This window comes from Somniosus microcephalus, chromosome 13 (genome assembly GCF_052327205.1).
Source record: "Somniosus microcephalus isolate GS21.2 chromosome 13, FLI_Smic_1.0, whole genome shotgun sequence".
Taxonomy (NCBI): Eukaryota; Metazoa; Chordata; class Chondrichthyes; order Squaliformes; family Somniosidae; genus Somniosus; species Somniosus microcephalus.
In genome coordinates this window covers 44,425,174-44,441,846 of record NC_140999.1, presented here as the reverse complement: position 1 = coordinate 44,441,846, position 16,673 = coordinate 44,425,174, and the positions used below count along the sequence as shown (strand labels likewise).

General features: G+C 42.6%; 1 protein-coding gene across 1 annotated transcript in view; it reads right to left on the bottom strand.

Moving 5' to 3' along the window:
* Window positions 1-14,969, bottom strand: part of mydgf (myeloid-derived growth factor) — a 62,641-nt gene extending 47,672 nt beyond the window's left edge. Inside the window, exon 1 of the mRNA XM_086004872.1 lies at window positions 14,649-14,969. Coding sequence (XP_085860998.1) covers window positions 14,649-14,786 — 138 coding nt within the window. The 5' untranslated portion in view covers window positions 14,787-14,969. The remainder of the gene's footprint in view (window positions 1-14,648) is intronic.
* Window positions 14,970-16,673: the final 1,704 nt, after the last annotated feature.

The window sequence follows — 16,673 nt, the reverse complement described above, 5'->3', positions numbered from 1 at the left end:
CCCAACAGAGATCCCTGTGGGACACCACTAGTCACACCCTGCCAATTTGAGTACCTACCCATTATCCCTACTCTGTCTCCTGCCACTCGGCCAATTTCCTAACCAGGTCAATAATTTGCCCTCAATTCCATGGGCTTCTACCTTAGTTAACAGTCTCTTATGTGGGACTTTATCAAATGCCTTCTGGAAGTCCATATAAATAACATCCATAGACATTCCCCTGTCCACTACTTTAGTCGCCTCCTCAAAAAATTAAATCAGGTTTGTCAGGCATGACCTACCTTTCACAAATCCATGCTGGGGCTCTCTGATCAATGGAAAATTTGAGGTGTTCAGTCACTCTATCCTTAATTATAGACTCTAGCAATTTCAGTAACTATCCTGGCACCCACTCAGCTTTAACCAGAAATTACTAGTTAAGAAAAAAATGTAAAGCAAAAGGAGAATATAGTCAAAGAAACCCAGGGCAATAAAGCATGACAATGGGTGAAATTTTTATACTATGTGCACTTGACATCATTGTTTAACCCAGTTTATTCTGCCTAATGACCATATTCCATTTGCAGGATGAAATAAACCCTCATCCTGGTGTACTTGCTCCCTAAGCTATATTGAGATGATCAATCTCCCTTACCCTGACATTTCAAATATAAGAACTACCTCAGGTACTATCCATTCCCCATGAGAGGAAGCCCTTTTACTATGATGGATATGGACTGCTGTAATACTACTATACACGGTGTATGCTTCAAGTAGTTTAATGTAACCATTTCAAAACTGCCTAAAAAAAGAGCTGTGCAGTTAAGAGAGCATATCATCGCTTAGGAGATGCACTGAAGACGTTACGTTTCTTTACATGACTGCTGCAGGATTGCTGCATTAAAAAGGGTAATCGCTCGCCATACTTCACATTTTTTAAAAAAAATCAATTTAAAAAAAGAACATATCCAGCTGTTTGTAAGCAGAACCAAATGCCAAATTTAATTAACATATATACATCCAGAATTTTGAAATTTACTAACTGTTCTACATCAAAATCACGTTTTTCGCTCCAACAAAATACCAAAGGGGAAAAGAAAGGAAAATGTAATATGAGGAGAGCAATGCTATTGAGGTTTTTTTCAATTGAAGTATTTTACTAATGTAAAGAGTTCTGTACCTTAAGTGATAATCACCACAGCCAATGCTGCACTTAACGATCTGTAGAAAAAGACCCTGGCGTGACTATGATTTTAATAAGGAAAAAAGCATTAATTTAAAATGTATGCAACCTGCCCATTCTACCTCTGTAAAGCTCCTATGTAAAATGAGCTTGGCCACTCTCAAACCAGTTGTTGATCGACACAGGCACAAACCCACTAATCCAGCATTGACAAGCCAAATTTACTATCTCACTCAGAGGTTTCTGAAGGATAGCAGAGGAAATGGAAAAATGTCACAATGGAGCTATTCAGGCATATGACAAGTGGAAATGTAGTAGCAGATAGAAAGTTGGCGTATGGACAAAAAATTAAATGGTTAGGTCAATTCATGTTGCGCGGATTGGATAATGACTGGAAGTGGCATACTCCAGGGATCAGTGCTGGGCTCACTTTTAATCTCGATATATGCAAGTAATTTGGACTTGGGCATATGGAGTACAATAATGACATTTGTTGACAACAAAAAAGTAGGGAATTTTGTAGACAGCTTGGAGTGCAAAAGACTTTGGGGGCACATAGGTAGGTTATCAGAATGGATAGGTGGCAGATCCAATTTAATGCTAAGTAGAAGTTGGTGCATTTTGGAAGCATAAACTTAATGATAGATGCTAAAAGATGTCAGAGAGAGAGAGAGAGAGATCTACGGCTGCAAATACAAAACTTCTCATAAGAACATGTAGGTAAAGCCATAAAAAAGGCCAATAGCATTTACGTCTAATAAATAAGAACATGAGCAAAGAGATTATGACACACGGTTAGTCCATAGTGATAACACTATGTTCAGCTTTGGGCGCCCCAGTAGAGAAAGAGCATTTAAGCCACAGAGAGCACACAGTGTAGATTCACCACCACAATACAAGTGATGAGAAATTATAATTGATGAGAGACTTGACATTCTGGTATTATTTCCATTGAAGCATAGCGGCTAAGAGGAGACTTACTGGCTTTTTTAAAAAATTATGAAGGGTTTTGAGAGGGTGAATAAGGAAAGACCATTTTCTCCGATTAGAGTCAGTGATGGCTCATCAATTTAAAACCGTCATTAAAAATGTGAGGAGGGGTTAGGAGAAATTTCTTTACGTAGAATTGTTACAAGCATGGAATGCCTTATCTCAGGGAATAGTTGAGACAGGCCCTTCTGAATGCTTGCAGTGAATCCAGACTCACTGCATGTGCTGACAACTTAATCCAGAGATCAAAGAGAAGTACCTCCTAGCATCTAACCTACTTCTATGCTTTTGTAACTTACACTTAGGTACCCTAGTCCTCCTCAACATATCTAGCTCAAATAGCCTATCCATTTGCACAATGCCAAACCTTTCATAATTTTGAAGATCTCAATCATATCCCCTTGAAGTCTACGTTTTTTTTAAGTAAAAATCCCCAGCTCTCTAAGCATGACCTGGTAACCAAAGGTCATTAAACAAGACATCGGCCTAGAAATTGGGTATAGCTCCGCTTGGGGCGTTAGAATTGGCGCAGCACAAAGTTTATAGCCAGACGCAACTTATCGCCACCTGGCGCGATATTGGGTTGCATCGCCCCATAAGGTGATTGAGGCGTGAATTCAGGCGTTACACGGGACTCCTAAGGCGCTAAACTTCTGGCACAACCCAATATCGAAGCGGACGGGCTCAGCGCAGGTGCTCTCAATTACCGATGACCACGAGACTTCCAGGCGCCGGCCAGCTCTTAAAGGGGTCAGTCAGCTTCAGCATCCACACTCTGTGCCTTGCAGGCCTCAATCAGCGCAGGCCCTTCTCTGGCGATAAAAACTTGGACCAGATGGAGAAGGTGAGACAGAGAGCAGAGCGCTTCATCAATGAGGCTCCGGAGCAATTGGTGGCCGCAGTGGAGCGCCGGCGAGATGTTCTCTACCGAGACAATGGCAGGAGGCCGAATCATAAGGACTACCGACGAGCTTGGAGGGATGTATGCCAGAGGGTCAACTCCAGCAGCATGATGACCAGGAGCCCTGTCCAATGCAGAAAGAAATTCAACGACCTCACTCGGGTCATGAGGGTGGGTGTTGTTCCTGCAAACTTCTGCATCCCTTCATTTGCACCTGACTTTATGGCTACAGGGTGGCTGTGCCCCATTGGCCATCTGCCAGCAAGCACCCATGGCCCTTTCTGGGCACACACATGCACATTTGACTCAGGGCGTCATGTAAGGGCTCTTGCACCACGGGGGGCATGAGATGATCACTCAGGGCATCAGGTAACATAACTTCCCCTCCTTTCCCCTGCAGTCCATGCTGGCGAGGATTGGCAAAGACCAGCTTCGCACCGGTCGAGGACCTCCACAAGTGATCACTCTCACGGATCTCGAGGAGAGAGTCCACCAGATTCTTGGAGGACGTCCGAGTGGTCCTGTAACCGACCCCATTGCCAACAGCGATGGTAAGGTTCTCACCTTTTACAACTGTCTCCTTCCACTTGTTCCCCCCGCCAGCATGCTTTCTCACTGTGGACCCATGTCATAGCCTTGCTGCAATCTGGCATCCCTTGCTGCCAACCTGTCCTTTTGCTAAAGCCACTCTTCCACCTCCCTGCTTTCAGGTGCTGCATCACCAGCTCGGGAGCCGGGCCCTCAAGCTGCCAGTGCCAGTGCCTCCGAAGGCTCAATGAGAAAATTACTGTCCAACAGAAGGTCAGCAACTCTCTCCAGCAACGGTCAGGCTGGCCAGCCCAAATGGCTGCAGCTTTTATACTAGTGCTGTCCCCTTTAAATAGCGCCCCCCGAGTCTGAGAAGGGCCTGGGAACGCTCCATCCAACTGTCACTAATAGCGCCAGGCGGAAAGGTTGCAGGCACCACCGAATATCCGGTCTGGGGCGCAAAAAAGGCGTTGCACACTGAAATGACGTCATGATCTGCCTGCGCCCGCAAAGAGTTAGCGCCGGCGCTAAAATCATACTCAATATGGGAGGTGGCACTATATTCACTGCGCCCGCCCGAAAATTGGGTAACGCCCCAATTCTCGGGCTCTTTAGGCACTAATCGCTGGCGCTACCAACCGAATTTCTAGGCCATCAAATTTCATGGTCCTCCTCTGAATGTTTTCCAGTGCCTCTATGTCTCCTCTGTGAGAGGGCCAAATCTTGACAGTATTCTAGATATGGCCTGGCTCCATTGTAAATGCATAATGAGGTATGGTACTGAGCTGTACAAACTAGGATGGTCTCAGGTTCCAGCGCTAGCCTATGCTGCATTAAGAACATAAGAATTAGGAGCAGGAGCAGGCCATACAGCCCTTCGAGCCTGCTCTGCCATTCAATAAGATCATGGCTGATCTCTGACCTTGATTGATTACAATTATGGCAGTGTAGCCACTATAATTAGTCACTATTTTCAGGCTGGAAATGAGGGTTTTTTTTTCATAAAGTCAGCTGGGGTTCCCTCTCCTGATCATGACTTTACCCACCCCAACTAGATGATAACATGTCTGTGGATATTGAGCTAGATTGTTCAGCCTCAATGGAATAGCTTGCCCACATCCCTGGCTAGCCTCACACTTAAGGAAAGGCCATTTATCAAGGTACCAAAGGGCTGCCAGCACCTGTGGAACTGTACCACAGTAAGAAGGGAGACTCTCCATTTCAGTCATGCCATTTGGGAAAGCTATACCAGCCAGAGAACAGACTTCCTCTCAACTAGTTACAGAATGGCACTGCCAAAGGTCTGCAAGCAAATCTGCTGTTACCATCCCAGTAAAAAAAATGGTGCCCAACCCTTACATACTTAAAAGGAATAAAGGAGAGAAAATAGTTCTTGAAAAAGTGCAAGCGGAAAGGGATCACATATTCAGAGCAACAGTGATCATCAGCATTACAAATGTAAAAGTCAACTTTCTGGGTTAACGTAATGTAAAATAGTAGCCGCCTTGCTTGTCAAAGGCAGGTACAGTTCTAAATTATTAAATTGAAGTCATAATGAAACAAATAGTTCAAGGGAAGGAAAGTCGAATAAGCACTGATTTGAAAATTTCTTTAAAATGGAGAGAAAATCCAACCGAAAATCAATTTTACCTTCAAAAAATGTTTTTTTTTTAAAGTTGGAAAACAAGGTAATGCAAAATTATAGTTTGACATAGAAAAAAGAGAGAAAAATGCAACTCCATATAATTTAACAGCAAGGCACATGAAGGTATCTTTAAAGATTGAAAGTACTTCTACTTGTATTAAAGATACTAGATAAAAATGCTGAAACCACCCAGATATTGGATAGCCCAGACAATACGTCACTTCACAAATTGTTTCTCTTAACACAAAATGGTTTGCAGCTCATCACCAAGTCTATAGTGACATTTCACTTTTTCTTTCCTTGCACAGCTTCAGTTTATTTTTTACGGGTACTGTACAATGAAGCCTCATTATAAAAGAAGAATTCCCAAATTATTACATTCGGAATCTGATAAATAACTCTCCAAATGTCTCAGTTAGCAAAGTCCATATGCAGTGGAGCCTTACAGAATTTAATATCCCAAATTTGGTTCCAGGTCTGTACCAAATCAGCAGATCAATACTGAAGTGGCAGTCGGAGCATTCTGAAATAGGTTCCTATTCCCGAGCTCTATGCAGGCACCCCTGTATATGTGTGGACGGGGTTGTGATTGGCTGTTATGCACCCAGGTGAATAATCTACTAATGCCCATTAACTCAGCTCACATGAAGAATTACCAGAGCGACAAGTCACCCATGGTGCCATACCCCAAGAAAAGTCACCACCTACGGGAGGATAGAGAGAGGAGAAAAGAAAATTAACAAAGAACAATCTGGCAATATCAAAAATGAGACAAACCTAGAGAGAGATGATGCAGGAACCCAGAACATAGTTCTTCAACTTCTGGGACCTGAGGCAGAATTCCAACCAGACTGATGTGAAGTTACTCCTCCGCTGTTACAGTTCTATCTAAAATGACATTTATATCTACTTCTTGGTCTACTGGAGCCCACAACGCCACAAGACAAGTTACTGTGGTAAATAGGAATTTCACTGATGCAGCAAGGGGTGCTTTTCAAGGGTGAGGGTCAAAGGACAATGGTGGGACAATGTATGGTGAGTTACCCCTGGATCTAACCACATGTTTAACCTGTCACCCAAACCATTCATTCCAAGACACAATGGCCCAGGATTTCCAATTGTAATGCCGACAACATTACAATTGGAAAACCTAGACCAACGCATAAAAAATAGCTACCCAAGGATACTTCATACAAAATGTTTAAACATTTACGAACATGGAATTAAAAAAATTCTTTTGTCACTGGAACATTCCAAAATTTCTCCACAGGAGACACATTGAAAATTACAGGAACCTCACAAATGGGCTAATTCTGGTGAGATTTTCCACAGTATAGTGCTAAATATCTGCATGCGGTTTTAACGTCCTCCTAACCCATCTTTTTATAATTAAACATAATTAATGTTGGCAACTGTATTTTTTTCATTTAACACCTAGTGTAATTGGGGTACTGTGACAATACAAAAAATAATTCAAGATATGAAACGCTATTTTCACTCAAAAAGAGATGTTTTAGAAATACACAGCTCAGTAGTGTCCCCAGCAAACTGTTCCAACAAAAGGATGCAGGGTAAAGCACTGGATGGCTAGGAAGTGACAAATGGAAGCAGAGCCAGAGCTTGTGTGAACAGGAATAAAAGCAAGAGATTGTTTGTGCACACCACCTCCTGGCCAAATTGACAGTAACAGCAGAGATCTGGGAGTGAGTAGCCTAACTATCCCTCAGCTAGAGAATGAGCAAAACCAGAAGAACTTGGAAAAATAAACAAAAGAGCATTAAATAATTTTCTTTCGGCCGCATGGCAAGATTTTCTATTTTAATATTGTGCAAATAAAAATTAAATAGGATTCTCACAATCTCAGTGAAACACAGGAATGTAAAAGTCAAAATGTTATGAGAAATGCCATTACAAAGTGCCACAACTGTTCAATTTTTTTGTGATGCTGTAAATAGGTTTTAACATTTTATGGAAGGAAAGGCACACAATGTTGACAATATCTTAGTCCTTCAGCCCTTTAAAATGCCCTTCTTACACTAGAGCTAAATGCTTATTGTATATTTCAGCAAGGTGCAAGCCCATAGTAATGTATGGGTTTCCTTAATGATGTTAATCAAGCAGGATGGAAAGTTCTGCTTTTTGAAAAGGTCACTTATGAGAGGAAAAAAAAGCCTAGTTAACAACTAAGCTTTTAAATGGAGGTCACATATCCAAGTTCATGAACCAATAATCATTTGTAGCTGCTGAGTGATTTCCAAATGTCCTAGCACGGAGTCCAATACCCAGTTTTGATGCAAAGTTGTATTGTTTAGACTCTGACATCTTGCTGCACTGCTCAAGTACAGAAGGTGCACAAGATGCACACTAACACACAGGCAGTCTGAGCAAGTTAGTTCTGGACAGGGGAAGGAAGAATGCGGAGCAATCTACTCTCCTTAAAATTCAGCAAAATATCCAGAAAAGATTATGAAGTGATTTCATCTCAATAATTCATCTACAAACAAGGTATGTGAAGCCTTCTAAACCTACTTTAAAAAAAATTGAATTCAGTATCTGATGAGGGAAAGAAATCCTGAAAGACAGCCGAGAAAGATTTTTAAAGTTATTTACAGGTTAGTTCTTTCAGCTGGGCAGTCATCTAGTTTCTTTCTCTTTCCCTTTTTCTGGAAAAATATACCTGGAACCTCAACCTTTCTCTCTTAGCTACTAATCTACTTGCTGTGAACTCAAAGCATTTTCTCTACAAGTTGTTTTTCCTTTAAATTTGATTTAAAGACTGACTAGCTAAAACTGCAAAATAAATGGAAGTGTCTGCAATACAATGAATGAAATTTAACTGCCACTGGACTGCACTGACATTCTATAACGGATTTACTTATACAAGACTGCCTGCCATCTGAATGTGGCTAATTTCATTTAGTTGCTTCCAAAGCATGCAATAAAGTTTTCAGTTATTAGTATTAATGGACCAGACCTGAATAGTACTACTGTAAAGAATCACTCATAACACTTACTCAAAGAACTTTTCCAAGGATGCTGCAGTAAAACCATTCCTAAATCAACATAAATTCCACATTGTGTTAATCAAACAAAGGAGGCAGGAGTTATGTTATTTCCTCTCCTATTCCTGAGACTTCATATATCAAACCCAAGCTAGACATCTTCTCCCAGTCACCTCACCACCGCTGCTCAATAGAGGAATACAAGAGCTGACTGACTTTCCAATTTTCCCCTCCACGGAAGTACTAGTCGTGCAGTGGATTAGACATTCCGCCTTTCATCCACTAGACTCGTGTTCAAACCCAGCAGTGACTGCTGAAATAGAAGTCTCCCCTGTTGGCTGAAAGGGTCCCACACAAGTGTGACAGTGACAATCCAGTTATTGTTGTTACATAGCCTCAAACTCAACACTAATTGATAGTCTCACTCAAAGGCCAGAAGGATGGCTAGTGTTAAAAAATAAGAGAAATGGAGTCACACTCATGCAACGGGGGCACTCTTCTAAAGACAGAGTAAAAGGAGGATAAATTTAGAGATTAGGCCAGTGGCATGTTACATTACTTAATCTCATTTTAACATCCTAGCCAACTCCACAGAAACAGGTTAACTGGTCATTCATCTTATTAATGAGAACAATCTGTTCACAAAATAGCCGACACAGTTTGCTGTACAACAGTGACTGTACTTCAAAGTAATTCACTGCATCTGAAGCACCGAGACATTTTGGAGATATAAGACATTAAATGAATTATTTTAGCCCCATAAAAATAAAATAAATTTAAAAATGTATAAGAGAGGAATGACGACAGGAGTTGTGTTCATGAACAGTTTTTTTTATAAAGTACAATTACAACCAATGGCAATATAAGATTCTACAACAAAATTATTTATGTACGCAATATGCTGTTATAAAATGTGCCCATCACCCTTAAAATGCATGTGCTGGAACAGTGTCTTTTGGGTTCAGCAGCTTAAAACCGTGCCAAAGCCAAGAACTAAGCTTTTTTGGGGGGATGGAGCAAACGCCATCAATATCAGAAACATTTATGACCAAGAATTAGCTACAAACTTGATGTATGAACATGAAGCCAGATTAAACAAAGCTTTACTGCTCAGATCTGTCACAAACTTAATTAGGTCTATTTAATTAAAATTAGTTGCCTCATTTGCAGTGCATAAACTAGACCCATGCTGGGCCCAGTTTAATGCTACCCAGCTTGGCTGACTTTAGCTGCATTCCAAATCTATTAAAGAAAACATTTGGGACTGACAGGTCGCAATTGTTCATGTGCAACGAGGAAATTTCTGCAGGGTCAAGGGACCACTTTTATATGGCTCCTGTACCACTGCACACCAACACATATTCTTACTATGACTGCACACAATAAAGAATGCAAACTCTGATCTTCCAATGGGAACTGGAAGCATAGGTCAGAGACACAGAAAATGTGGGTTTGTTTCTACTGATTCTCCAACAGGAACCAGAAACGCACAAGTATAACGGTGGCACTCAAAGATTATGAATTTCCTCCTCAGCAGTGCTTCCTCCAGTAAGCATCAATATAAAAGTTTCATAACATTTCAAATACCAGACACTTAAAATGCAACTTTAAAGAGAGACTGGGTTAAATTCTGATCCAGGCATTCTGCATGCTGCAGAAAACCCACTCAGCTTTTCATAGTGGACTCACTCATTATACCTTTTATCAAGTTGACCCAAGATCTTTACTGTGAAGTCCGAAGAGGCACATTAAAGTGACTGTGCCCAACTGAGTATGCCTCTTTTGTCAAGCACTGAACCTGATCAGCCATTAGTTTCACATGTTCCGATTCATCTTTTCCATTATTAACCCAACTTTTACTCACACTGTGGCCAAGGCACCCCTACTGCACAAGTGTGCATTTCTCTATTTCCAACACTAGTCATTCTTGTGCCCTCTCTGAATAAGACTACCCATCTGTACCAAATTTTAGATAATTTTATGCACTTTTGCATCTAGAAACTGGGTTAAGACTGCTTATATTCATTTCACAGTGAATCCTTGGAACCAAAGGAATTTAAACCCAGATGTTAAGTAGAGTATTCCAGGCAATCACTTTGTAATGCCTTTTTCAATGTTTTCATATCATTTAGTTCAACCTTCCCCTCCTGCATTCAGCATGCTCCGACAGTTCAGAATACACTGCCCTTCCACTATACTTGGAATCTTGTCCTTGCCTTTAGTCTGAGCACTGGTACGTCCAAATCAAGTGCCCAGTAAATAAGATTTTGAAATACTACACTACACTGTAAAAGCAGGCAATGTATAAAATATATCATGCCTATTTGTGCAACAAATGTACGCTGTTTATGTGCTCATTGTCCTTCTATGTTGGGAGGGGAAGTGTTTAATGGCCCCTTTGTGTCAAACTAGTATATTTTCAGTTTGTCGTGCCTATGCTTGTTGCATAGTATAAACTTTACTCAATACAAATGATAAAAAAAACACACTATTTTCCTTCACAAACATCTACTTACCCATTTAGAAAGTGATTTTCAGCCTCAGACTTAATAGTTTGAATTATATGGTTTCCTTAGTTGACTAATTCTAAAGTACAAAGTACAGATTTTTAAACAGTTGCTACAACCAGAAAATGTTGGAAATGCACAGAAGGTCCAGGAGTAAGGGAAAGCTATCACTTTGGGTACAGACCCTTGAATAGGACTTGATCTGTCTGCATCCAAAATGTTAACTGAACTTTTTTCCTTGCAGATGCTGGTGGATCCGGTTTTGATATTTCAAACGTTTTCTGTTTTTATTTCTGATTTCCACCATTTGCGTTTTAACAAAAACTGTTACTCAGAGGTGCAAAAATCCATAGATGCAAGACCTATTTATTTTTGATTAAAAATATAGAATGCATTATAAAGGGGCCACTGGAATAAACTGCAACACTTTATACTTTTTGTCTTCTACCACTCATTAAACTCATCTAGTGACAGGTGCCTGGGACTGCACCATTATAATACAGTACTCTACAATGCTGCCTGTAGACAAACTCACCCCACCACTGCTGAAATATTCATCCAAATATCTGTCAATGCAGTTTCTTAAATTGTTTCCAGAATATCTTTAGTTATAACTTAAAGTTACAAGCACAACTTTAGAGCAATAGCTGAGGTAAGTTACAGGAGCTGAAACTGGCCTGCCAAATGGAGACCAGTATATTTGAACAGGACTAGAAACACTACACTATGACAAGTCTGACAATTCATAGAATCATACAGCAGAGAAGGAGGCCATTCGTCCCATCGTGCCTGTGTCGGTTCTTTGAAAGAGCAATCCAATTTGTCCCACTGTTCTTTACCCATAGCCCTGCAATTTTTTTCTTTAAGTATATATCAAATTCCCTTTTGAAAGCTACGATAGAATCTGCTTCCATCACCCTTTCAGGCAGTGCATTCCAGATCATAACTCGCAGCATAAAAAAAAATTCTCATTTTTCTGAATCCATTTCAACACAGATACACTGTCACCACTTTGCTTCCACAGGCAGGCCCTTACAAATTACCTCCAAATGTTTGAATTCATAAGGCAGAAGTACTTTAATATTTTAAAAACTTATTTTTGGCTAGAATTTTACTAACATGGAATGTTTGGTACATAAAGCACCCATATTGTGTCCATTACAGCACAGAAGGAGCCCATTTCAGCCTATCATACATGTGCGACTCTCTGAGAACTATTCTCTTAGACCCCTGCCCCTTTTCCCATACTGTTGCATTTTTCCTTTCCAAATATTTATCCAGTTCCCTTTAAAAAGCTATTATGGATGCTGCTTCCACCACTGTTGCTGGTACGCCAATTCATATCCTAATAACCTTATGTAAAAAAATTCTTCTAACTTCTCCCTCCATGCTTCTGGCATTGATCTTAACTTTTTGCTCTCTAGTTTCAATTCACTAAATAGTGGAAGTAGCTTTTCCAATTGACCTTAATCAAAACTCTTTATAATTTTGAACACTTCTATTAGATTTTAATCCTCCCTGCTCTAAAGAAAATACCCCCAGTTTCTGTAGTTACAAAGGAAAAAAAAATGTAATATATTAGGTTAAATTAGAAATAGGAAAAGTTAAAATAAAACTAGGAGAAAGAAAATGGAAAAGAACATACAGACAGAAGTAAGGAAAGGAAGACTGGGCAGGAAATGTTTACATTTTTTTATAGAATCAAAATGGTATTTTGTTTATTGATTCTGGGGCTGTGGGCGTCACTGACAAGACTGGCATTCATTGCCCATCCCTAGTTGCCCTTGAGAAGGTGGCAGTCTTGGTCTTGAATCGCTGCAGTCCGTGTGGTAAAGGTAGAGTTCCTGGATTTTGACCCAGTACCATTTAAGTGTTTTAACTATACAGGGTTAATATTACAGCAACAGGACAACTCTTGAGATCTGAATAGCTTTATTACCATGCCAGGATTTGGATCGGCATCAGAGTCAGCTGAAACCTTCCAAAATTTGCAGTCCAATATAACTGTCTATAACCAGGTGTCAAATGTAAGTACGATAGCAAAATACCGTGGATGCTGGAAATCGAAATAACAACAGAAAACGCTGGAAAAACTCAGCAGGCCAGGCAACATCCGTGGAGAGAGAAACAGAGTCAACGTTTCGGGTCGAAACCCTTCTACAGAACTGAGAAAAAAAGGCAGGAAATGCCACGGATGTTGCCTGGCCTGCTGAGTTTTTCCAGCGTTTTCTGTTGTTATGTCAAATGTAAGTAATTTGATTTATCAAAAAAAAGAGAATGTTGAAGCTTTTTTAAATGCATGAAGAGGTACTTATTTTAGGCCTTCTGATTATCTATTAGCTTTATATTTCCATGAAATGGAGTTAAAAACAGGTGAAAATAACCATAACCAAATCTGTGCATTTTTAAATCAAAATAAAATGCAAAGCTCATAATCAGAAAACTGCAGACTTAGTTAGCAAAATAAAATATTTGAAATCACTCTCTTCACAAAGTATAATGCTAAAAAGATTGGAAACTCATCATTGGCTGCTTTTTCAGCACCTGTTCCCCAAGGAATTCATGCAGCCGTCTGCAATAGTGCATGCGCACTCTGGCAGTGCCTCCCATTAGTTAAGTTGAATTATACCCCGCTTCATCTTTGCACATCTACATTTCTGTGTTCATCAGTATCCTGTTAAAAGGACTTGCATGAGATTTTGCCAGGGCTGTCCGATACAGTGAACACTGATTGATGTGATTGGTGATGGGAAGATAAAAGTTTTCACTTCAGGTGAAAAGTAACCCTACAGGTTCAGCAACCTGCCTGTTGAATGGTATGTTATCCTTTATTACAAAAGGATTGGAGTACAAGAGTAAGGAAGTCTTACTGCAATTATATAGGGCCTTGGTGAGACCACATCCGAGTACGGTGTACAGTTTCAGTCTCCTTACCAAAGGAAGGATATACTTGTCTTCGAGGGAGTGGAACAAAGGTTCACCAGATTGATTCCTGGCATGGAAGGACTGTTCCATGAAGAGAGTTTGAGTAGACTAGGCCTATATTCTAGAGTTTAGAAGAATGAGGGATGATCTCATTGAAACACGTAAAATTCTTAAGGGGCTTTACAATGTAGATGCTGGGAGGATGTTTCTCTTGGCTGGAGAGTCTAGAACTAGGGGTCAGTGTCTCAGAACAAGGGGTCAGCCATTTAGGACTGAGATGAGGAGGAATTTCTTCACACAAAGGGTTGTGAATCTTTGGAACTCTCTACCCCAGAGGGATATGGATACTGAATCATCATTGAATATATTCAAGGCTGAAACAGATAGATTTTTGGACTCTAGGGGAATCAAGGGTTATGGGGATGGGCGGGAAAGTGGAGTTGAGGTCAAAGATCAGCCATGATCTTATTGAACGGCGGAGCAAGCTCGAGGGGCAGAATGGCCTTCTCCTGCTCCGATTTCTGATCAATACTACGCGACACCTCCCTGCTCTTCCTGGAGTGGGATTAGGCTCGGTGGCGCTTGTTGGGAACACTGGCACTGTTCCGGATGTAACCCTGCACCGCCCGCCTACTCCCCGCACAGCTGCTGAGTGTTTCGGGCAGTTGCAGGGATTTTTTTCCCTCCCCTCTGCTCTTTAGCGGCCTGTGTTCACTGGAATATCGCTGACACGCTGCCTGGTAACGCAAGTAACCGGGGCCGCGGCTCCAGTCACAGGCCCAGCTGCCTGCCGTGCTCAGCAAACAAGGCTCGGCTTGATCACCATTTCAAGTCTTTGTGGACAAAGCTGTCGTGGCGGCTCCTTCCGACCCGCCCCAGGCCTGCGAATCCATTCCCCGGTGTCTCTCGGTCAGCCCGAAGGCCCCGCTAATCCGGTTACGTGTCCGTTTCCAGAGCTGCCTCTCTTGCCCGCCCGGCGACCGCTTACCAGAGTCTCGCTGTGCGAGTGCACCAGGCCCCCGGGTCTGACGTCGAACTCCCCGGTGCGCGAGCGCTCGGCCGCGCCGCTCGAGTGGACCCAGCAAATCAAAATAACGGCCAGCAGCGCGCGCCCGGCCCGCTCCATCGCAGCCAGGGGGTCCAGCGCGCCTCACTGCGCAGCCGCCGTATACCGCAACCAGCCAGGTGTCAGCGCGCCTCACTGCGCAGCCGCCGTGTATCGCAGCCAGCCAGGTGTCAGCGCGTCTCACTGCGCAGCCGCCGACGTGTACGGATCCCTCCGGCTCCCAGCCAGCGGTTAGCACGCTTCCTCCGCCACCCTTCAGGCTGGTCCCAGGGCTGCAGCGAGACTTCAGAGCGCCAAAAGTGGACTGCATGTTCAAGGTGTGACTTTCCTCCGTTCCCTATCTTAAAGGAGGTGGGATCCATTTAAGAAAGTTACTGCTGATATTTAAATAGCGGAAATTATATATTAAGAAGTCTACGGCCCATCTGGTCTACCTTTTTAATGTTGGCAACTGATAGCAAGTGCGCCCTTCTTAAAGGGGCACAACCAATAAACTAAATTATATATAATTTAAATGAAACTTCAAATTAAAATGTTGTTCCCGTCACAGAAGGCCTCAAGTGTACCGTGTGCTCCATCTGCAGGGATACCTGGACGCGAACATAGCCACTGAAGAGAGGCAGGCATTCAGGCCAAACAGCCCCCTCGACTGCCCGCTGCCTGGACTTGTTGATGGACACCTTGGTCAGGCCCAGGAGCAGTCCTACGAGGCAGTCCTCCGACTTACCCGCTTCCCCCCCCCCCCCCCCGTGACCAAAGATCAGGAGCATGGGATTGAAGTGCAACCAAAAATTGAGGAGCAGCCCCTTCAAGTAGTGCAACAGTGGCTGCAACTTCTCGCACTCCAAGTATACATAAAACACAGACTCTTCCAGGCCACAGAAATTACAGGTAGTCTGTGAATCTACTTAAAAACTGCTCTGTGCAACACATCCTCCATGCCAAATCCCCAATGGAAAAGGGGGGGGGAGGACTCGTGGGTAGAGAGGCCTCCACTGGGGACCCCCACCATCTCCGGTTGGCAAGATGGTACTCCAAGGTGTGTCCAGATAGCAGACGAGGACAATGAAGTGGAGAGTGTGCTGGAGCAGCCCGAACAGTAAACCTCTCCATGCGAATAGAATGGCACAGAGGGAATTTCCAAGAGACGGCTCAAGTTGTGAGACGTCGGCTTCACCCATTTGGTCTATGCCGGTGTTTCTGCTCCACACGATCCTCCTCCCACCCCTCTTCATCTAACCCCATCAGCACATCCATCTATTCCTTTTTCCCTCATGTGTTTATCTTTTTGTTATTCGTTCATGCGATCTGGGCGTCGCTGGCAAGGCCAGCATTTATTGCCCATCCCTAATTGCCCTTGAGAAGGTGGTGGTGAGCCGCCTTCTTGAACCGCTGCAGTCCGTGTGATGAAGGTACTCCCACAGTGCTGTTAGGGAGGGAGTTCCAGGATTTTGACCCAGCGATGATGAAGGAGCGGTGATATACTAGATGCATCTATGCTATTCGCCTAAACTACTCCTGTGGTAGCAAGTTGCACATTCCTACCACTCTTTATTTAAAGAAATGCCATAGGAATACGTTCATTATTCATCCGCTAGTGGTTAAATTGGAAGTACTCTTCCCTGCAACGTGGCGACTCTTTCGCGCCTCCTGAGCCCAGGACTAAGTCCTGCAAATCCGTCCCCGGTGCCTCTGGAGCTGAAACCCACAATGTAGGCCAACACTCTGCAGTACTGAGGGAGCGCTGGATTGCCTTAAATGCTGTCAGACATGAAACCAAGGCCCCAGACACGTGTTCAGCTGGGTATAAAAGATCTTTTGGCACTGTTCACAGAAGAGCCTAAAATTCTTTTGGTATCCTGGTCAACATTCCTTCCACAACCAGCACCAGCAAAAACAGATTATCTGGTTCATGTACATAACAGGGACTGCACTTCAAAACTAATT